The sequence below is a fragment of the Phocoena sinus genome, chromosome 12 (genome assembly GCF_008692025.1).
Source record: "Phocoena sinus isolate mPhoSin1 chromosome 12, mPhoSin1.pri, whole genome shotgun sequence".
In the NCBI taxonomy this organism is placed as follows: Eukaryota; Metazoa; Chordata; class Mammalia; order Artiodactyla; family Phocoenidae; genus Phocoena; species Phocoena sinus.
In genome coordinates, this window is record NC_045774.1 from 47,590,838 (window position 1) to 47,613,478 (window position 22,641).

Below are 22,641 nucleotides of genomic sequence, written 5' to 3' on the forward strand. Positions count from 1 at the left end.
CATCTTTCTTTAGAAACCATTAAACTGTCTCAGCCTTTGCTTTGTGATTTTTCATGTCCAATGGTATTAATAATGTGTGCAAAATGGATGGTACTGAGAGTGAGAATGGAAAAAAACATTGTGTTCTATTATTTTCATTCAAGTGTGTCCTGATTTACGAGCTCCCTTTGCCTCATCTAGGTATATTCTTTAATTGTTCATTAATATTCTGCTCTAACATAGAGAATGGACTTGAGGACATGGGGAGGGGGGAAGGGTAAGCTGGGATGAAGTGAGAGAGTGCATTTATATATATACACTACCAAACGTAAAATGGGAAGCAGCCGCATAGCACAGGGAGATCAGCTCGGTGCTTTGTGACCATCTAGAGGGGTGGGATAGGGAGGGTGGGAAGGAGATGCAAGAGGGAAGAGATATGGGGATATATGTATATGTATAGCTGATTCACTTTGTTATAAAGCAGAAACTAACACACCATTGTAAAGCAATTATACTCCAGTAAAGATGTTAAAATATATATATATTCTGCTCTAAAACATGAGTCTTAACCATATGTGATGAGATGTTTAGCATGCTGCTCCCTTACCGTGGTATAGTTATTTTGTTAAATATATTAACCTCCAACTTTCTAATAACAGGTTTCACTCATTCTCCCATATAAACAAAGATGTTATATAGCACCATCTGCTCAAAGCAGCTTTATAAGCTTAGAGCTGCAGTTTCTTTAGAAACTACCAGATGAATTAGAAAGGTAATCCCAAATTCTTCATTGTATTGTCCGACTTTTGTACTTTTTGCACCATTCATATGACAAGACTTCCTTATCTAAATTATAGGACATTAATGTCTTGAGATATAAGTCTTCTGGAGCCTCATTCCTATGGGCTGAGAAGTCTTGTCTACATAAAATCAACAAATATTAATCAAGCACTTATTATGTGCCAATCACGTACTGGTTGTTGGTCACAGTTGTGAATAAAACAGTTAAAAACTCCTGCCTTCATTGAAATGGATGAAATTACAGCAATATTTTGAAGCTTCTAAAGCAAATGACCTTTTTACCTTTGAGCCAGATTATCCAGTATCTTAGTTCATCAAGAAGCTCTTCTGAAGACTGTTAACTCTTTCAGATAAAAGAAGCAGAAACTTGCCAATCAGGTAATGAGCTTCTTGTCTGGAAAGAGGAAACACAGGTAGTTTCCATAGGCAACAAGAATCACCATTTCCACCCATGTTCTTTCTCTGCTGTGTGAGTGGATCCAGGTTCAAAAGAGCAATTGAGGGATTTAGGGAACAGGCTGTGCAGTTAAGTACATATTCACAGATGTAAAAGCTGAAGTCTCTAGAGCAGTGGTCCCCAAACTTTTTGGCACCAGGGACTGCTTTCATGGAAGACAATTCTTCCATGGAAGGGGCAGCGGGGGATGGTTCAGGCGGTAATGCCAGCGATGGGGGAGCGGCAGATAAAGCTCCGCTTGCTTGCCCCCTGCTCACCTCCTGCTGTGCGGTCCAGTTCCTGACAGGCCTCGCCTGTACCGGTCCTCAGCCTGGGGGTTGGGGACTCCTGCTCTAGAGGACAGATTTGAGGTGGAAAAACCTGCTGAAGATTAACACAAAAGCAAAAATATATGACCTATAAGTAAAGAACATTAAGTGGGAGTGTGGAGGAATTGGGAAGGGTGGAAGAGACCTGCTTTCTCTGTAGTGGCAATAGTTCTACTTCCTGAAATCCCTTGGGGGAGAGAACTGGATACAGAAAGCGGGGGTGGGGTGGGGTGGGGTGGGGGGATAATGTGTGATCATAGAACAGGACAGACTTGCCTGGATCCTATAAAGTGCTAGTCTTTGATCTGGCCTTATTATTGACTGAGTTAATGAATCTCAAATACTAATCAAATATCATAAAAAATCAAACTCCCCACTGCCTCTTTCAGCTTTTCTTAAAATTCGTATTTCTACTTTCTATAAAAAATCAAAGTGCCAGGACTTTTGTTTGAGATTTCAGAAAGGCACCAAGCGTGGAATCTGAATTACACTTTGAAAGATATGCAGGTTGAGCCTACAGACCCAGGATTTGGATCTCCAGATATTACAATAGCCACATCAGAAGGCAAGGAAGTGATGCTTGAGGGAGTTTTGCAAACAAAGAAGTGCTGAGTCTATTTTCCTTTAAGTTCCCTGAGGGTTTTCCAAGAACAAAAGACTCCCTTCCACTTAGAGAGGGCACCATGGTTATTAGTGTGGGCTGAGAAAGGTGCAGTGTTTTCATTTCCCTAGCCCAAAACAGACTTTAGCCTAAGCAAAATATAAACAATTAATGCTGATGGAAAATGGAAAAGGAACCCTCAGTGGCTCTACTACCTCTGAGTCTCCCTCCACCAAGACCAATATTCACACAGCTATTCCCAGGGACCATTTGCACAGAGCTCATTTATTTATTTTAGGGTTGGCCAGACATCCTCCATGTCTACTAATAATTGCTCCAAACAAGGAAAACATCGTCTGTTTGAAACTGTAGGACATGAGCTCAAAGCAGACAACTCCAGGCAGATATTTCATTCCTTCAAGCCATGGGTGGGCTGCTGGGCGGAACATCTTCAAAGAAACATGCATGTGGGTTTGTTCATGTTCTGGACACTTAACTGATACTGTTTCTTTAAGTAGGCTGAGGAATAAGAACAAGCAAAATAAAGGGTAAATGCCAAAGAAATGTAATTCATTGGAATGTTTTTAACCAGACTATTAGAGAAAATAAATTGCATGTACTGCCTTTCACTGAGAAGCACATTTGTTTTCTGACTGATTTTATAAATATTTTCACACAAAGCAAGCATATCCATTTGCTTTCCTCCAAAGATGGTTAGGTCTTTGCTGATACATGCAGGAATGTGAGAACAGCAGGTCACACTCCACGGATTGTACAGTACCTAAGCCAAAACTAATTTAAAAGTCTTAAAAATTTTGTACACCCTCCTCATGGGGATGGATTCATGTGTCAGTGTAGGTAGAATTTTCAAAACATATGGAGAACAATATTCCATTTCCCTTGCCTTCATAATTAAGATAGTTATTTATTTTGCTGAAACAATATATTTATTTGTTTTCTGTCCTGTGTCCTAATTTTTATTATCAAAAAAAAAGAAGAATCAAGAGAGTGGGTTTCATGAACTAGAATCCTTTTACTATGGGTCCTATTTCTTGCTTGAGTACTTGCTTTATGACTTTGATCAGCTGAGCCAGTCCCTGCACCCTTTATTCCTAATCTTTAAGGTACACATGAAAGAAATTAAAGTTTTGTGGAGATTATAAAGCATAGTTTAGAATTGGTTCATGAGCTTGAAGAGTGAAAGAGAGCTAGTGCAGAAAAAAAGGGGGAAACTTTCAAGTGAATACACAGAAAGTGGTAGGAATAAGAGAAAATTCTCATAGAAATCTAAAATCACAGGTAAAATTTACTTATTTTACTCTAGCTTTAGGATATGTGTTTTATATTTGCATTAAAAAATATATACATATATATTTATACATACACACATACACATATACCTGATGTTCTGGAAATTCCCACTGTTTCAAGTAAAAATAATAAAGTGCCTCTATGGAAAAATAAATGAGGTAGACATGGGAAATGGTGTCACCAGTGGTGTGTCACTTTCTGTCTGAGCCTGATAGTCTGAGCTCTCCTGAAAGGAGGAAGATTTAATTTAACTGAAGCAAATAATTGCACCCATTTGAACTTGAGGGGACCAAGGTAGAGACGATCTAATCAAAATCAAAAGTTAAGGGCTTCCCTGGTGGCGCAGTGGTTGAGAGTCCTCCTGCCGATGCAGGGAACATGGGTTCGTGCCCCGGTCCAGGAGGATCCCACATGCCGCAAAGCGGCTGGGCCCGTGAGCCATGGCCGCTGAGCCTGCGCGTCCGTAGCCTGTGCTCCGCAAGGGTAGAGGCCACAACAGTGAGAGGCCCACGTACCGCAAAAAAAAAAAAAAAAAAAAAAATTAAGACAGTCTCTTCAGTGATGTATGGAATTGACTTCTAATATTCTCTTTCAATTCCAGTTTTGCAGAATCCTGCTATAGGAAAAATGGAGCTGTTCGGTGTATTTGTAAAGAAAACTATGCTGGACCTAACTGTGAAAGGTAGGCTACTGAAAGTCACCATGTGCTATGGGGGTCAAAGGAAACTTCCTGTTTCTTACACTCATCAGCTCTTCCATGCTTTCGTTCAGTAGGTCTTAAGAAGAGGGAGTGGGAGATAGCATTTCAGAACCCCTTTGGGGAGCGTTCCCAAATCCCATGCCTCATATACAGCTATGAGAATGCTCCCTAGGTGTCCAGGGCTACATCTCAGGATAAATGGGTAAGGAAAGAGGAAAAATGAGTATGCGTATTTTGAAGAGATTCTCTAGATGGTTTTGGTAACAGTCCTCTCTCTCTCTCTCTCTCTCACTGAGAACGAGTAGTACAATTAATGTCCAAAAGAGAGAGAGAAAGTCTTCTTCAGTGATTCCTTTTTTATCAGCTGGTCAGTTATTAGTGTGATACATTGAAAAAAAGCACAAACCTATTATTTAACCTATTCTTTGTACCATCTCCTCTCCTGAAAAGTAAACTAATTCCATGAGTTTGGATTTTCTGAATCCCTTTTTGGTATTTACACCTAACACTCTTTTTTAAGTTGCTTTGGGCTTTGCTCAAACAAGAATGGCCTTGGCAAGCAAGGGTGCAAGACTCCCACTGAATGATTCCTGGCAAGATGTTTCCCATCCTCCCTCAGCTGCTCACAGCTTTCTAAGATAAAAGTGCTTTCACTGAAAGAGTCTCACAGAGAGGCCTTCTTATTTTTAACGTAAATGCCATTAATATCCTCCCCACTGTGTTTAGGCAGTGAAATGATGTGTGGTGTCCTCAAGACAGGGAGGGAAGGGGCAGAAGGGACCGGTCAGACACACAGTCCCACATCCCCACATCTGCAGCGTGCTCACTTCACCACAGCGTGCTGCTTACTGCCCTGGGTGGAGCTCAAAGATTCAGCCTGGGGCTCAAAAGGTAAACCTTAAATACCATCTCATTTCCAAGGAAAACACCCTCCATCTCTAAAAGTGTAGCTCTGGAACTCTTTTTAAAAAGCCACAGTGTCTATGGTACATAGAAAAATCTCTGTATTTTGAGGGCATTGTTATTGTGATTATTAAATTTGCAAAATGTGGATAATTCTTTTACTAAGGAGCTGTGGGATTCTCCCCCTTTTACTGTAAGAGAAGAGGGAAGTAAAAGGTGAGGGACCATATGAATGTCATCCTTTAAGAGGGACTTCTAGAGATGATCAGATGACCCTCGGCTGATTAATGTTGGTGACACGCTTTTCCTGTATTTCCTTATTTGGGGACCCAGGAGCATGAGCCACCTGATTTACTCATTATCTGGCTCAGTGGGGGTGAGAGGATTGTTCATCAGCCAGGGATGGAGATTTTTCTCCTCAGTGTCTGAGGTTTAACTCAGTTTAGTCAGATAAGGATTGAGCAATATTACCAGCTAATGGGTGTTGTATGGCTCTTGAAGGGGGAATTAATGGCCTTAAATAGAGTCCTGCTGACCAAATGCAAGTTCCTCCAGAAGTGAGTAATCTCAGCCCTAAGGGCTCAGTCCTACAAAATCACACAGGGGTGCGGATTAGGGTTCTGTCAGTGACAGTGGGGGGCCTGGCACAGGACATCATGCCCACCTCAACATGTGGCATTGTAGATGACAAATCCCCTGGCCCACATCAGAGGTTCCTGGAACCTGCCATTAATCAGCAAGGCTCAGTCAGATCTGCTGCTTAGCCTGGACCTGGATTGATAGGATGGAGGAGAGAGCACTAGTTTGGGAAGTGGAAGTACCGTGTTGAGATGTAGCATCAGCCTGGGTGGCTGTCTCTCAGCTGTAGCCCTTTATGGTCTCCTGGGCAAGTTATTTGATCTCTAAGTGGCTATTTCCACATCTCCAGAAAGGAAAAAATGAAAATACCCACCTCATAGGACTGTTGTGAGTAATACTGTGAAGTTTTTAGTATGGCACCTGGCACTTAATAAATGCTCAATAAAAATTAACTGGTGGGCTTCCCTGGTGGTGCAGAGGTTGAGAGTCTGCCTGCCGATGCAGGGGACGCGGGTTCGTGCCCCGGTCCGGGAAGACCCCACATGCCGCGGAGCGGCTGGGCCCGTGAGCCATGGCTGCTGAACTTGCACGTCCGGAGCCTGTGCTCCGCAGCGGGAGAGGCCGCAACGGTGAGAGGCCCGCGTACTGCAAAAAAAACAAAAAACAACAACAAAAAAAACATTGTAACAGTACGAGTCATTGTGCCTATTGTCCTGTTGCCACTGCTGGCATAATGTGTGCTTGGGACAAGCTGGCTCATTTCCCTGAATCTCAGTTTCCTTAGCTAGAAATAGTGCCCTTTATTGATTGTTTCCTATGTCCTCTCTCAGCCTCATAACTACCCTGAGAGGAGGTCGTATTTTGCATATGAGGAAACTGTGACTTATCTAAAGTCACATCACTGCTAAGTGGGGGAACCAGGACTTGGAAAGTTTGGCTTAAAAATCTGGATTCTTCTCCCATTCTGCTTTTCCCGAATGTCTTCTAAGAGTCTCCTATTTTAAACATTGACAATTAATGAATTAGATGAACTTCTGATATGGAGGAGAAAAATGGTTAGTCTGTTAAGTAGATTCCCTTTGACAGGAGGCTGCATTTACAAAGGTGCTGGAAGTAAGCATCCCTTCTAAGGCCTTTCATCTGCATTGGGGGAGGATCACTTTGAGCAACTTTCATTTCTCCTTCTCTTTCCCATCCACCCTTCCTCTCACCCTGTTCTTTTAAAAAGAATCCACTGAGGTCTTTTACATCAAAAATTGACCTGACAATCCAGGTAACTCTTTTTCAAAATAGAAATGACCACACAAACAGATGGGTGGGAAGAGTAGGGATGCAATACATCTAAGACATGTTCTCTTGTCCTCAATGAAGTCAAGGCTAGGGGAGGAGACAAACCTGAAAACCATTCATTGCAAGACAGAAAAAATGAAAAGCTAAAGAGAGGGCAAGGAGAGGCTCTTCAAAAGCGTAGTGAAAGGAGTGGTTTCCTTCCCACAGGGGGGCTGGATCATCCCACAGGAGGTGGCCTTAACTGCTTTTGATTTGTTTGACTCTGGGACTGAGGGGGTTTCTGTTTTGAGTTTACTCATCAAGTTGTTAAATTGTCCCAATTAAACTTCATCTAATATGTTTTCAATGAATTTGTAAACTCAGATCTCTCCACAAGATCTTTCCAAAATATGCAGCTGATTTGCATGGATATCTGTCTCATTAGTTCAAACAAGAACACTCTGGGTGTTTCTGTACCTAAAGATCATTTAATCGGGGTGATTTTCAAGTCTGACTGTGTGTAAGTATCTCCTGGAAACCTTTGGATTCCCTAGCCCTCCCTCACCCGCTCCGTGCCCCACTGAAAAGAGACCTCTCAGGTGAGGCCTGGGGACCCATATTTTGATTCCCCGTTGGGTTCTCACACCAGTCCTCTCACTGACTTGTGAACTACTGCTCTATTTCAACCTTTAATACCACACCCGCAAAATACAAAACAGTGATTCTCAAACTGGGGCTCAAGAGCCACTGACTGGTGTCCTTGGAAACATTCGTGGAGGTTCATGGGTTCTCAGTGAGTGTTTTCTTAATTTTGTGTTTCATTTCAGTGATAATCTTGAGAAAAAAGTTCATTGAAACATGTTCTGGACTTTCTGAAGTACCATTTTATAATAGAGGGGGATCTATCTGCCTCAGAGCTGAGGAGAAAATAATGGCTGATGGTGTGTCAGTGAGACATTACAGACAACTGGAGGCCGAATGACATGACAGTGAGGCACACAGAGTCGTGACATAGCACAGGGCAGGTCATGCATGCTGAACTCAAACAATCCTCTACCACATCACATTGCAAGTAACCATTCAGTTGCAACGACATCATCCGTTGCCCTGAATTAATAGTGTTCATTTGAATTCGATCCATTTTATAGTTTTGTTTTATTTGGAAAATTTATCTTGGTTTTTCAAGATGTATACAAGTCATAGACATAAGGAGTTACTACTTAGTTTTATGTTTGAAATATTTAAAGGTAATTTAAATGAACACTGGAAGAGATATTCTGTATGAATGTTTTTCTTTTCACAAGGATCCATACTACATACAATTTTGAGCAACACTGGTCTAAACATAAGACACGAGCCTCTTCTAGTACTGTGCAGAACAGCTCAAAGCACGCTTGTCTTCCCAGTAAGGTCCATGTTACTTAGCCTGCTCTGGGTCCTGCCTGTCTCTTCCCAAAGTCCTGTCTCATCTCACAATTTAAACTCCCCATGCTGGACTTGCTGCTCTTAAAATCCACCAGGTCAACTGTAGAGCTTACCACATTTTATTACATTTAGATGATGATCATGATGATGATGACAAAAATAATAACTGACATTTATTGAGTGTTTACTCTATGCCAGGCACTGTTGGAAGCAGTTCACTTGCAATGATACATTTAAACTTCAAAGTAAAATCCTATGAGATACCATTTTCATCCTTATTTACAGAGAAAGAAAGTGAGACACAGAGAGGTTAAGCCACTTGTTCAAAATCAAACAATTTTTTAAAATCTCATTGAAATATGAGCTTCTCAGCAGAAGTAGCATCTTATTTATTTCTCTATCCATTCTTCCTCCATTGCAGTGTCTAAAACATTGTAGGCACTGAGTTATATTTGCTTCAATAATACTTTTTAAAAACATTTTTTACTAAAAAAACCCCAGAATTTTTAATGTTCCTTTAAGAAGGCACGATGTAGTGACAAGAGTCAGTCACTTCTTGCCCCATTTGATCCCCCACTTCCCACCCCATGCCTGGAAAATCAAAGACCCAGAATTGAATAGAGGTTGCAAATGGAAGTCATCTTCCGATGCAAATAATTATAAGATGCACAACCGAATGGACAGGCGTTTTGAATTCTCATTCTCGTTCCAGAATGACCTTCCCTCTGCTCCTAAGTAGTACATTTTAAAGATGAGGGACCTGAGACTCAGAGCCATGAAGAAACTTAATCTAAGGTCACACAATTGACCCTCAATGTTCAACACAAAGTTTTCAGTTAATAAACATATATGATGTCAATGCCTTAGTATTCCACATTGTCTCTTGCGGCAGCTTTAACAGTGTACCTTTATCCATTCAGTTCTGCAGGGGATTGAGAGACATGCTAAAACCGTATGAGGTTTTATCATGTGGATCTTATTGCTTAAGGATCAGGAAAGAAGAATGGGGCAAATTAAAGCAAATTCAGGGAGACCTGAAAATCCTAACAGGAAAGGCCGAACATAGTATCATCAGGGACGATGATGACGGTGATAATGATTTTGATGATGACCTTGATGTTAGAAAACAATAATAAAGAGGAGGAAGAAGAAGACGCAGCTAACATTTATTGAGGCTTATGTTATGATTCAGGGCTTTAGTCTGATTCTTTCTGCAGGCGTCAAGTTTTTCAAACTTAAGGTATCAGCCCTGTTATCTGTATAGAATTCTTATTACTCCCTACTCTCTGCCCTGCCCCATTTCTGGATTCTGGCTCTGTGACCTGGAATGGGTTACTTATATTTTCCTAGCCTTAGCTCCCAGTCATTCGTAGAGAAGTAGAGAGCATTTATATGGCATCTACTATGTAACAGGTGCTTTTTTTTTTCTTCATTTAATTTAACCCAGATGACAGCTACAGAGTGACATCCCCCGCCAGAAAAGCTTCTATGCCACCTGGGCTGGGAATTTTGGCACCTTTGATAAAGGCATTTAGTAAGAGGTATATGGCCTTGGGAAGAGAAGAAAAGAAGAAGGAGCAGAGGAGAGGGAAAGCGCTACAAAAATTCCCAAAATAATAGTTGGTCAAAAGCATTTTTTTCCAAACAACGTATCTTTTTGTTTTCCATTTTTCCCAAATGATATGATCACTGACTGAAATGACAAAGTTTGTATGTCACAGTTCTTTCATTTACACTGTAATTTTATCAGCTCTATTTTCGCCAAGTGAATCAAGTCATTAATAAAGCTAGAAACAAGATTATGGAAGAAAATAAGAGTGCACCAGTACTGGGTACCTGGGCTCCAATGCTGACTCTAAATCCGACTCCTTGTCCTTTTGTATCCTTTGTAATTTGCTCTTCGAGGACAGGAATTAGGTGTATTAATGGATAGCATTTAATTACTCAACTGTTATATCATTAATGGACTTATTAGTTAACTCATTAACGCCAGATTTGTGGAGTGGAAAGAGCATAAGCTTGGAGTCCCATACGATGCTTGAGCCCTGAAGCAGTGAACCAATTGTCCAGCTTCTCCACGCTGTAGTTTCCTCATCTATAAAGTCAGGGTTAGAGGGTGCCATGAGTACAAAACCTTCGTGTGCTCATTCTATAAAATCTGGAGGGTTGAAGTTGGGACTGTGACTTCAGAATTGCCTCTGAGCCTACCACCAAAAGATAGTCTTGAAATTCAAAGTAACTCAAAGTAGGTTTCCACTGTGGTTGAGATTCTGACCAGTAGAAGACCAGGGGACCACCTATGGAGATCAAATACAGTGGAATTAAACGGAGAAAAGGAAGCAACTGGCATCTGGCTTCTGTGAGCTTGGACAAGTCCGTTCACTCCCAGACCTCAGGCTTCGCAGCTGCACACTGAAGTGGCAGATCTGAGTCCCATTTTAGTGAGCCTAAGTATCTAATATTCTGTTTGGTGAACTGCGGCACGGGATAGAAATTCAATCCAGCCATGTGTTCCATAGAGGAATGATTTATGCTGACTTGGGGACAAGAGGGCCTGTGAACCAAAGGTACAAAGACATGAGTATGAATAATAAAATTTATCAAACATTTCCTCAGGGGGATGTCTCTTTGTGGGTTGTGTGGCACTTACATTCATTCTTATCTTTTTCATAGTCCTCGACTTCTGGAGTTTGTGTAATTATGCCTAATTCTTTTCCTGTTCTTTCAGTGCATAGGCTATGTGTTTTTCCTCTTCCTGTCTCTTTGTGCCTTACACAAAATAGACATGAATTGTCCTTCTGTTGGATGAATTCACTCATTGATTTATAGCAGCAGCAGTGTGGTCCAGGGCAGAGCAAAGGAAAGAACATCAGGGTCAGAAGGTCTGGGTCTTACGCTGTCACTTCCTAGCGTGTGAGCCTGGAAAACCAAAGTAGCCTCTCAGCCTCAGAATGCCAAGCCTGTGTGCCCTACCTCCCAGGTGTCTGTGGTAACTAAATGAATTTACCTGGGTGAAGTCATGAGATAAGTTGCAAGTGACTGAACATACACCATTATTACAACTACATCAAAAAACTGGGACATAGGAATAAAACCTGGAAAAACATATGCAAAATGTTGAACAGTGATTGTTAGGGTCTTGGGATTACAGATGTGATTTTTTTTCATTTCTCTATTTTTCAAATCTTCTGAATCATGATTCTTTTACTTTAAATGGAAGCATTTAAAAAGGTGGTGTCCTATTATTGCTGGCTGGGTCTTATTGGTGTCCTTGGAAAGTCTTCTCTTCCTTTCCACTCCCAAGGCATAGGTCCCACCCCAGGCCCTCCCCACCCAGCCCTGGTCTCCCATTCCAGCCCCGAGTCCATCCTGAATTCTGATGCCAACACCAGCTTCATTCACCATCACTTTTATCACTCAGAAACCTTCACTGGCTCTCTTCTTTTTCTTTCTCATCAAAACTAACTCCTGTGCCTGACCTTCAGCCCCATGACGGTGTGACTGCACATTCCTTCCAGCCACTCCCAAAGCATCTTCAGCCCACCTTAGCCAGTCTTCAACACTGATTTAGGTCCATAGCAGAGAGGGGGCCACAGCCAGCCAAAAAGTGTGTAGTTTGCCTCAAAAAGTATTCTTACAAAGTTTGAGCCAACCTTTAAAAACTGAGATTTCACATAAAAATCCGAATATCAACTTTTTCCTTTAAAAATAAGATCTGACAACATAGATCCTTCATTCCTCAAGGCTACAGTATAGAAACAGTTGATAGGAGCTGAGAAGCAGCTACCCCCTTAGGTGGGGCCTGTGGGCCCATCACTCAGAGCAGGGCCTCTGCTGGCCGACAGGTTACCTTTTGGAAAAAGTAGAGAAAGGGTCTTTTCCTCTGGTCAGAGGCAGCCGCCCCCCAGAGTGCATAGCTTGGCAAGACCAGCAAAGGCTGGAAGTAGTTCACCCTCTGCTCTCCACCTGGGCTGGAGTCTCTCATTAAGGCCAGCTGGCATGACCGTAGGCCTCAGCTCTGCCTCCACAGCAAATGCAGTTAGGCACCTGGCCTCTGTAGGCTCATATATCTGAAACATACAGAATAATGGCCATCTGGCCCCAGCTCTGTTTATCTGTGGTACTCCCAGCTCTGCCCTCTGCTTTGTCTCCGCACTGTCTTCCTTCAGTCACAAGATGGCTGCCAGAGCTAAGCGTGCTGCCTGCCTCTTCATTCACCTGCAGAGGGAGAGAAGACCTTCACACAACCCTCAAACAAGAGCCCTGAGCTCCACTCCAGCTGAATCACTCCTGAGCCAAACCATTTTGGCCAGGACAATGCCAGGCACTGGCTGGCTCAGGTTTAGGTTATCAGAACAATTCACTATGGCAAGGTAGAATACATACCAGTGTTTCTCAGTAAAGGTATTACTAACATTTTGTCTGGGGCAATTCTTAGCTATGCCCTAGTGGCATATCTCACGGCCAAATGTAGCATATCTAGTACCACCATCGTATGCCAGCTGTGCACCCCAGTCATTGGAGTGACCAGAAATGCCCCCACCCTGGTCATATCCAGACACTCCTGCACCTGAAGGTCTCGCCGAACTGAATGGGCTATACAACACAATGGGGAGGGGTAGTTCCTTAAAAACAAAGTCTGGTCCTATTAGGAAGATGGGAGAGTGGGAATTAATTCTGGGAGAACAATACACAAATATTCATTACACTTTCTTCTAGGTGGGAAAGAAGCTAAAAAGGAAGAAAACTGTGGATGCTAAATTTTTAACATGTGATTCCCCTTCAGATGTGCTCCTGGTTACTATGGAAACCCCTTGCTGATTGGAAGCACCTGTAAGAAATGTGACTGCAGTGGAAATTCAGATCCTAACCTGATCTTTGAAGACTGTGATGAGGTCACTGGCCAGTGTAGGAATTGCTTACGCAACACCACCGGATTCAAGTGTGAACACTGCGCACCTGGCTACTATGGGGATGCCAGGAGAGCCAAGAACTGTGCAGGTATGGTTCTGTGCATGCTGCAGCAGCTACCCAGGCAGCACATGTGTGATAGGAGCAGGGTCTCTGTCAGTGCTGGATTTAGATGAATTTATCTTGGGGAAATATTGCAGTTACCCCCTTGACACTTTTCCAGGGCAATATAGGAATGTGCATCCCATACTTCTAGGGGTCGGTATTTTTATCAAGACTAATGTAGCTTAGCTCATGGGTAGAATGAACCATGAGACACTAACACTAGTGAACTTTTGTCTTATCATCTTCATGTCCTTTCAATTTTGATCAAATAAGTAAATCAGACTTCCATAGATTACCTGTCATTGACCAGAGGACTGAATGAAAGTTTGCATGTTTGACATCAATTTTCTTACTCTGCAAGCTATTTGTCTCTTTTTAGTTACGTTTGGTAAAATCAACATTTCAGTGAAATAGATTAGCAAGCCGTAGGTAGTTTAATCACCCCCCTATTTCCTCAAATTATCAGAGTAAATATTTCAGGGATAATATAAGAAATCTTCCTGGTCAGACTTCAGTTAGACTGAAAGGTACACATTTTATTCAGGATTTCTCCAATCCATTTGCCTCAGAGAGTGAAGGTCTTCAGAAGAAAAGTTAAATTGCCTTCCTCTAGGACTAAAGGGAGTCTGAGACTGAATATTCCTTCTCTTACGTGACTTTGAGGGGAAGAAGAGTGAGGGAGAGTTATTGTGCTCTTGTGGCATGCTTCAATTGGAGATTCTCTCACTGAAACAGATTTCCACTTGAAGAGATTTTTAAGAAGTGAAGAGTTTGAAATTGAGAAGAAAACAAATATGATCTGCAGAAGCAATACAAGTAAACATGTTTCCAGGAAAGCTATGTGCATAGAAGCGTAACCCCGAGAATAACAGAGTGGAGAGAGGAGCTCTGTGCCCAGTCAGACTAAAGAGAGAGAAAGTGGGCATCAGAAAGAGTGTTGGCAAAATCAAAGACTTAAACATTGACATCCTGATTCTCAAAATATTGACTCATATCAATATGTCAACTCATGTTTAAGTTACAGAGATGCAGATCAGTCTTAGAAAAGAAGCTGATGCTAGAAGCAGTAAAGCATGATCTTGCTGAATTGTTTAATAAATCTACATTTTGTGGAACATTCAACAGCCAAAATGTAATAAATGTATGTTACCCTTGAAGCTAATTTTTTATGATTATTCTGTAAGACAGTTAAGAGGTGGGAGGAAATTCACAATTCCAGCTTATTGCTAGCCTAGATAGCTTAAGAAATCCTTTGTAAATATTAAAAATTAATCTCCACTCCAGAAGCAGCCACATAGCACAGGGAGATCAGCTCAGTGCTTTGTGACCACCTAGAGGGGCGGGATAGGGAGGGTGGGAGGGAGACGCAAGAGGGAGGAGATATGGGGATATATGTATATGTATATGTATATGTATAGCTGATTCACTTTGTTATACAGCAGAAACTAACACACCATTGTAAAGCAATTATACTTCGATAAAGATGTTAAAAAAAATTAATCTCCACTCCAAAACTCAGTGGAAAATGAACAGTCTAGTGAGATCGGGGTTTTGTTTTTGGTTTTTTCCAAAAGGCATTCTTGAAAATTATCAGTAGATTAATAATGGGCACCCAGATCTTCTAAATTCATGTAAATATGGTCCTAATTCTTTCCACGACATTGTTGCTAGCTATCCCACTGATAGCTGTCATTTGGAGGTTTGGAGTCAGTCTTGCCAAAAGTCAAGCACTGTGGGACCCAAGAATCGCTCTTGGGTCTCCTCACTCACACCTGGCAGTAATCAAACCTGGAGCTGGATTAACTGGAGAATTTGACTGTGATGAAAGGATGGCTTTCAGATTCCAGCTGAGTGATGGACTCTGTGATCATTTTATACCTTATGAAACTGACCAGGAGCTCTTTGGACTGAAGCATTTGCAGAGTCATGTCAGAATCTCAAATAGTTGGGAAAGGAATCCTAGAACATTTAGATTTACTTTTGCCCCAGGGTCACCTTTGAAAATCTCCCTGAGCTGGGGCTTAACTGGGTGAGAGGAATAATCACTAAATCATGTATTCCACACGATCTTAAGAAAGAATATAATTAATCCCCATTGAAGAATTATATACCGATAGCCAGTATTTCTACAAACCACAAAAACATTGTCATATTTTAGGCATTAAGAAATGAATCCCTAATCTCTTGTTTTTGTTTCCCACAGTGTGCAGTTGTGGGGGAGGCCCATGTGACAGCGTAACCGGAGAATGCTTGGAAGAAGGTTCTGAACCCCCTACAGGCATGGACTGCCCAACCATAAGTAAAAATAACAGTACATGATTGACTAACCCCACTTTCTCTAATGTGCTGCAGGTGTAGGATTAAGAAAAGCTATGCAATACTCTCTAGAAACTGCCTGAGTCCAACCCTTGGCTTTAACCCTGTCTGTGCCTCAACCAAATGGACCCTAAACAAAAGACATTCAGTCCACTTGATTCCAATGGGCAGATAGGTGATTTACATTTAAACAGCTCTATTTTAGAAAATTTATTTTATCAAGTCTTTAAGTTCGGCATCTTACTTAGTAGGTAAAGGCTAAGTTGGAAATACAGTTCCCAGTGACTGAGTTCATTTTAGCTCCTTTTTCTATATTATCTCTTCAGGTCCTCAGATAAAGTAATCCACAGACTATGTTTTACAACATTGGGGAAACTGAGATGCCAAGAGATTTAAGTGGCTTTTCTCAAATCACTCTAAATCTGAAGTGGCACCAGAAATATAATATTCAGGCCTTATGAAATGGAGCTGCCTTTTCTTTCGGGCCCCTCTGGTTATTCAAATCATGAGTATTCCTAATGGTGCAAGAACCTGCTGAAACATTTCAAAACAAATGCCCAGACCCGGTCTCAATGACTTCTCAAGCATCCTTCAAGCCCTTAGCCTAGAGAAGTCCATGATTGAGTTTTTAGAAGGATTTAAGGAAAGCTTTGCCTTAGAAAACCTTCTATCAAGAAAGTAATATTTGGCTTTAGGTAGAGTGGTTTAAAGACTGCTTTAATATTAGATATCCCTTCCCCTAAACAAAAGTATCTTGGCCGCTCAGGCCCTCTAGGCACAAGAGATTAATATTACTGAAGGTGACATAGGATGGGAGGCACAAGCAGGACAGAGTTTATACACTGACAGCATAGGTGACCCCCTAAGCAAGGTCACTTTAAAGACATCAAGGTGCCTGCTTGGCCCTACGCATCTTTTCCACCAGCCTGATGTACTGGCTGGGGAACCATTCCTTTGAGAGCATATGAGGAAGTCTGCGTTGAACTTCAAATAACAAATTAACATATTAACAACCATTAACACTTTAGTCTCCATTTATCAGTTCTCTAGGAGAGAGTGCAGTCTGGGGGAAAGAGATTGGGAACAGAAAAGTTTCAAAGGGTGTCCTTTGTGTGTGTGTCACAGGAGGGCGCTGGGTCCTGGGGGTGATGACAGTGGTCAGAGGAACTCAAACGTGAAATGCAGGAAGCAGCGAGAACTGCCACCTACCTAACCATGTGTGCAGGTTCGTCAGCTATCAGGGAGTGATATTCACAAACAGTGATGCCCTGCAGACCTGCTTCTGCTGAACCATTCATCCCGACAGGAGGTCGGGCCATGGGGAGGCGCTGAGACATCCCTGGGGTGAGGTGAAGGCATTAGAGCCTGAATAGGCAGTAAGAAAAGCTGCCAGGAGAGGGGGAATACCTGGCACGTTCCATCTTCACTAGCCGGCACCAAGAAGAAGCCCAAAGCCTGACATGGAGAGAGTCATCCCAGATAGCTTTCCTACCACCAAAGTAAAGTGGAGAGAGGGTTCTCCTTTGCCACCCATCTCTCAGATGCCTTGCCCTTTGTGCTTCCTTTCTTTCTCAGTTCAACCTTTAGTGTTCATGTTAACCTAATTTTCAGTTGCATGTGTTTGTTTTTTTGTTACGTTTTAAGTGCCCGATTAACACTTTAGCTCATCTTAGGCCCTACTCTGTTTTGAGTGTAAGGACTATTTCCTGGCCCAGAACAACTCCTCAGGAAACAAAATTACAAGTAGTATTAACCAAGAAAGTGCATATAATAATCGACTTAAAGCAGTACGCTTCCCAGCTGACCTTTGATTTTGAAGAAATGACATACCCACTTTACCCCCAGGCTGTGATAAGTGCATCTGGGATCTGACTGATGACCTTCGGTTAGCAGCGCTCTCCATTGAAGAAAGTAAATCTGGTCTGTTGAGTGTGTCATCTGGTGCCGCTGCTCATAGGCATGTGAATGAAATCAACTCCACCATCTACCTCCTCAAAGTATGCAGGAATGGTATACCTTCTGTGTATTTTCATTCTGGTTTCATAGGGTCACTCCTGCTAATTCCTGTCCATTTTGGTATGAGTCCAGTGGTTATATTACAGATTGTTAGACCTAGGAAATTATGAAAAGTTGATTACAGTCATGAACTCCAGCCTAAACCAAGAGCTGTCGTCTATTAAAAAGGTTAATAGGGAAAATGAAATGACTAAAAAACTAGTATCTGTGTACAAAGCTATTGATGGAGGAGAAACACTCTTATTTCAGTGGAGCTGTACATTGGTTATTCAAGTCAACACTGCAGACATACCATTACCTTAGCTTCAGTTTGCTGTGTTTTCAGGAGTTTCTCTAAAAACTAACACACACACTCTCATTCTCTCTTTCCTCCTTCTTCCCTCCCTCTCTCTCCTGCCCTTACCTTTCCTTCTCACTGACACACATTCTTTCTCATCTCACACACACACTCAAATACACAGGCACACTCACATGCTCTGTTTCTCTGCCTAGATCTAGTGGTTAACATCTAATAAGCAAGTGAAAGGCAGGCAATAGTCAAAAACCATAACAGTGCTTGTATATCTAAGCTTTAAGAGGTGTTTTTTCCCCCTTTAAATCATGGGCTTCAGGGCTTCCTTGGTGGCGCAGTGGTTGAGAGTCCGCCTGCCGATGCAGGGGACACAGGTTCGTGTCCCGGTCTGGGAAGATCCCACGTGCCGCAGAGTGGCTGGGCCTGTGAGCCATGGCCACTGAGCCTGCGCGTCCGGAGCCTGTGCTCCGCAACAGGAGAGGCCACAACAGCGAGAGGCCCGCAAATCATGGGCTTCAATCACAACCAACGGATATTTTTTAAAACAATAATGATTTGCTGAAAGGATAATAGAATTAATACCAGCATACTTTTTTACTTTGTTAGTCAGTTTAGCATAATGGTTTAAGAGCAGAAACTTTGACACCAGAATGCTTGGATTCAAATCCCAGCTCTGACACTTACTAGCTATGTGACCTTGGGTAAGTTATTTAACCTCTTTATTTTTCAGTTACCTCATCTGGAATTGAGGATAATTATTACACCCACCTCATGGGTTGTTGAGGGAATTCAGTGAGTTGTTATATGCAGAGCAGTTAGAACAGTACCTAACATAGAAAGTGCTCATTACTCTGCTTTTCGGAGGTGCAAATGATATCCACAGCAATTGCCCAAATGTGCAAAGTGTAAAACAAAACAAAAATCACAAAATTGTAAACCTGGATGGTCTGGATGGAATCTTAGTAAGTACTCTATTCCCAGTTTAGGAATTGTTCTTAACCAGACTCATCTGTTTGGACACATAAAGGCACTGATTCTCAGAGGAGTTACCCAGACTCAGTCCTTTTGATACCACTTGAATCCTCTTTCCCCAACAGCACAACTTCAAGGTAGAAATAATTATTATATTATATTATATTATATATAATAATATTATAGCTGATGGGAAGTCAGTGCCAAGATTGAAGGGCTTACTCCAAAGTAATCGAAGGAAAGCTGCATTTGGACCAAACGGCTCAAAATGGAAAAGAAAGGGGAAAATGGTCTGAAATAAAGAGAATTGTTCTCCTTACACCAAAAAGAGGAAAGTGAATTTCTAAACTCCATTTGCACTGATTGATGTGGTTTATCATTTCCTCCAAGACCTGCGAAATTGAAGTTTTAAGGCTCAGACACCCAAGGCCACTGCCAGTCTATATTGTGCCTTTGTGCAGATTTGGAAAAGATACCCTTTCCCCAGAACCAGCACAGCCCAAGCCAGAATCTCCAGCCTGGTACGTGGAGCTTGCAGAATTTCTGCCCCTAGGGCCCTCCACCCCCTTGTGCAGACCTCAAACTTCATACCAGCCTGCAGTAGCCTGTGGACCCCACTATTTTGAGAATAAAGGCTCACACTCTGCTCTGAGTCCTCTTGCACTGAAAGAGTTTTCTGCATATTTTTACAAACCTGGTGTGCACATCTACTGACTATGGAAAAATACGTGTTTTTTTTTCCACAGACAAAATTGTCAGAAAGAGAAAACCAGTATGTCCTAAGAAAGATACAAATCAACAATGCTGAAAACACAATGAAAAGCCTTCTGTCTGACGTGGAGGAATTAGCTGGAAGGGTACGTGTTCAGTTTCTGGGACTAACTTCAGAGATGGGATTTAGCTGGTGTGAGACTGGCTAGTCACAAATGACTGAGGCTTAACACAGCCCAGAAAAAATGCAGTGACCCAGGTGCCTTAAAATAAATCAAGGCAAGACATTAGGAGAAAGTTAATATACTTGGTCTCTACTGTGTCTTCCCATTTTAATTGGTTTCCTTGAAAAAACAGGTTTATGGAAAACTCTCATTGTATTTGCTGCTGGTAAATACGGTTGATACATGTTTTAATTAGGGTAGTCGTTCAGTTGTTCACCTTAACATTTTATGGCTAAGAGCAATAAAACACCCAGAAATAAACTTCATTATATAGAATATAAAATTTAAGTGTTTGCTAAAGTATGCATTAAATAATAAAAGGAAAGAAGAGAAATTGTGTTGAGAAAGCAATTTTGCAGTTTGGCAGGAAAAAAACCCACTTTGGACCCTCATTTTATACCATATACTAAAATAAATTTCAGACAGATTAAAGACGAGTTTAAATCTCAAATCTACAAGAAAACACAACTAGATAATTATTAAACCTTGAAAGGAAATAACAATACACTTAAATATAGTGTGAAGAATTGTAATAAAAAGAAATAATAGATTTGACAAGAAAAAATTTCAAATACATAGTAAAACAACTAAATAAATGAAAAAAGTCACCAAGACTAAGAAAAATGTCAAGGGAAATATGACTTATAAAAGCTCTCAAAAATTAACAAGAAAAACATTAAAACATGAGCAAAGTCAATGTGAGAGACTATTAAATACATTCCCCAAGAGCCTAATGGAAAAATATCCATCCTCTGTACTAATAAAAAAAATACAACTAAGCCACAAGGCGCCATGTTTAACATGTTAAAATGTTGAACACATTTTTTTCCCTGATTATGTTCCACCAGTTCTGCCCAGAGTACTCTGGAATTTCTGCTTTCAGATACTGATGTTTGATGTTATAAATTGCTGAAGTTCTTTTCAAAAACAATTCTCATTTTCTACAAAAATAAAGGTTAAAATAACTCTGATAATCTCTTTTGACCTTGGACCTCTTAAACTAAGAGATTATGCTTCTAAAAATGTGAATTACTCTAATTGGATCCTTGGAAGATTCAACTACTTTTAAATGCATATAAAAATTGTGTCCCTCCCATGCAAAGGAGCATGTTAATCCAACCATGAGCGTTTGAAGAGCAGTGAGATCGCTTAAGTTTCAAAGGAAATACCAGGAAAGAAATCTTTGTGAAAACTCGTTGTAATTTCATTTGTGTCATGGCTATAACTTACTGAAAGTGTCTCAAATTCCTGAGGAAATGTTTTCACCAAGATTAGCTCCTCCCATAGCTCAGACATGGACTTACTGATTCTTTTGTTGTACCATTTTCCTACTTCCAATATAAGTTAAATGCAGGCTTTCATGGGGAGGAAATAGTGCAAGCTTGAAAGGGACATCACAGAAAAGGCTCCTGAACAATGAGAACAGACCACCAAAGCCAAAAGTTGATGATAAAGCGACTGGAGCATTCACCCAGCTGTTGCCATCGATTCTTATTGAAAATAACATCCTTCTGGCTATGACACAAACAGTCCTGATGGTGAAGGAACCTGCTGAAACATTTTGAAACAAACACCCAGAGGGGGTCTTAATGACTTCTCAAGCATCCTTCAAGCCCTTAGTCTAGAAAAATCCATAATTGATTCTTAGAAGGATTTAAGAAAAGCTTTATCTTAGAAAGCCTTCTATCAAAAAAATAACTAATATTTAGCTTTAGCTAGAGTGAAGGATTCCACTGTAGATTCCCACAGTGTGATAAAAAAAATCACAGTAATGTTGCCTCTTGAACTTGAAAATATGGTTGATCCTTGAACAACACAGGTTTGAACTGCACGGGTCCACTTATATGCAGGTTCTTTTCAGTAAATACGTACTACAGTATTACATGATCTGCAGTTGGTTGAGTCCACAGATACAGAACCTCGGATACAGAGGGCCAACTGTAGAGTTATATATGGATTTTCAACTGTGTCGGTGCCCCCAACTCCTACGTTGTTCAAGGGTCAGCTGTACCTCTGTATGCAAAGTACCTGTCACATGAATCTCATGTAATCCAAATCTCACAATTTATATTAACCTAAAGTTACTGTGTTTTTTCCCGACCTCCATATCTAAGTCCTCTAGCCCCCTTTTGATAAATCTTACTGCCTTTTCCCACCTGCTACTTCTGGGAAACCCCTACAGGATGCCCATGCATTTGTGTTCCCAAATAGCTGCTGCTCAAAAAGGTCTCACTTGTGCCAGTGCTGATCATGTCTGTAATGAAAGTACCAAAGCCTATGTCAAGATTCCACTCTCCCATATTCCCAAAGCCACCATGCTCAAAGTCAGAGTGGGACTAGGCTACAAGCAGAAGTGAAGATGGTGGCCCTCTCTCAATCTCAGTGCTGCCCTTTGCCATCTGGATCTAAAAGGCACACTGTAGAGCCCAGTCTCCAAGGGCTGGCCCAGGAGGGTGCTGCACCATTCCCTCCACTTCTCCATCTCCTCCCTACTCCTTCCCTATGTGGAGCCACAGCAAAAGTTCCCCATATATCAACACGTACAAAGATCTTTAGGGTTGGGAGGAAAGTGGGTCACTTCCACACATCAAAAGCAACTGAGCCTGATCTCCGAGCCTGATCTCCAATCCTGATAAAAAGACAGGACAAAAAGTCAAAATATGTTTCAATTCCAATTGACCAGAAGATTGAAGAACTTTGGCCTTGGCCTTGCAGAATATTAAAGCAAGGAGCAGAAGACAATGCTGAAGAAGTTCTCAGA

General features: G+C 41.4%; 1 protein-coding gene across 5 annotated transcripts in view; it reads left to right on the forward strand.

Annotated features, from left to right (window-relative positions):
• LAMA4 (laminin subunit alpha 4) overlaps window positions 1-22,641 on the forward strand; it is a 151,153-nt gene that overhangs the window by 53,905 nt on the left and 74,607 nt on the right. For 3 of the 5 annotated variants that reach the window (XM_032650950.1, XM_032650949.1, XM_032650953.1), the window contains exons 5-9: window positions 4,059-4,139; window positions 13,120-13,334; window positions 15,553-15,648; window positions 17,511-17,662; window positions 19,692-19,802. In XM_032650950.1, the coding sequence (XP_032506841.1) occupies window positions 4,059-4,139; window positions 13,120-13,334; window positions 15,553-15,648; window positions 17,511-17,662; window positions 19,692-19,802 (655 nt within the window). The remainder of the gene's footprint in view (window positions 1-4,058; window positions 4,140-13,119; window positions 13,335-15,552; window positions 15,649-17,510; window positions 17,663-19,691; window positions 19,803-22,641) is intronic. The other 2 variants (XM_032650951.1, XM_032650952.1) reach the window with 2 other exon arrangements.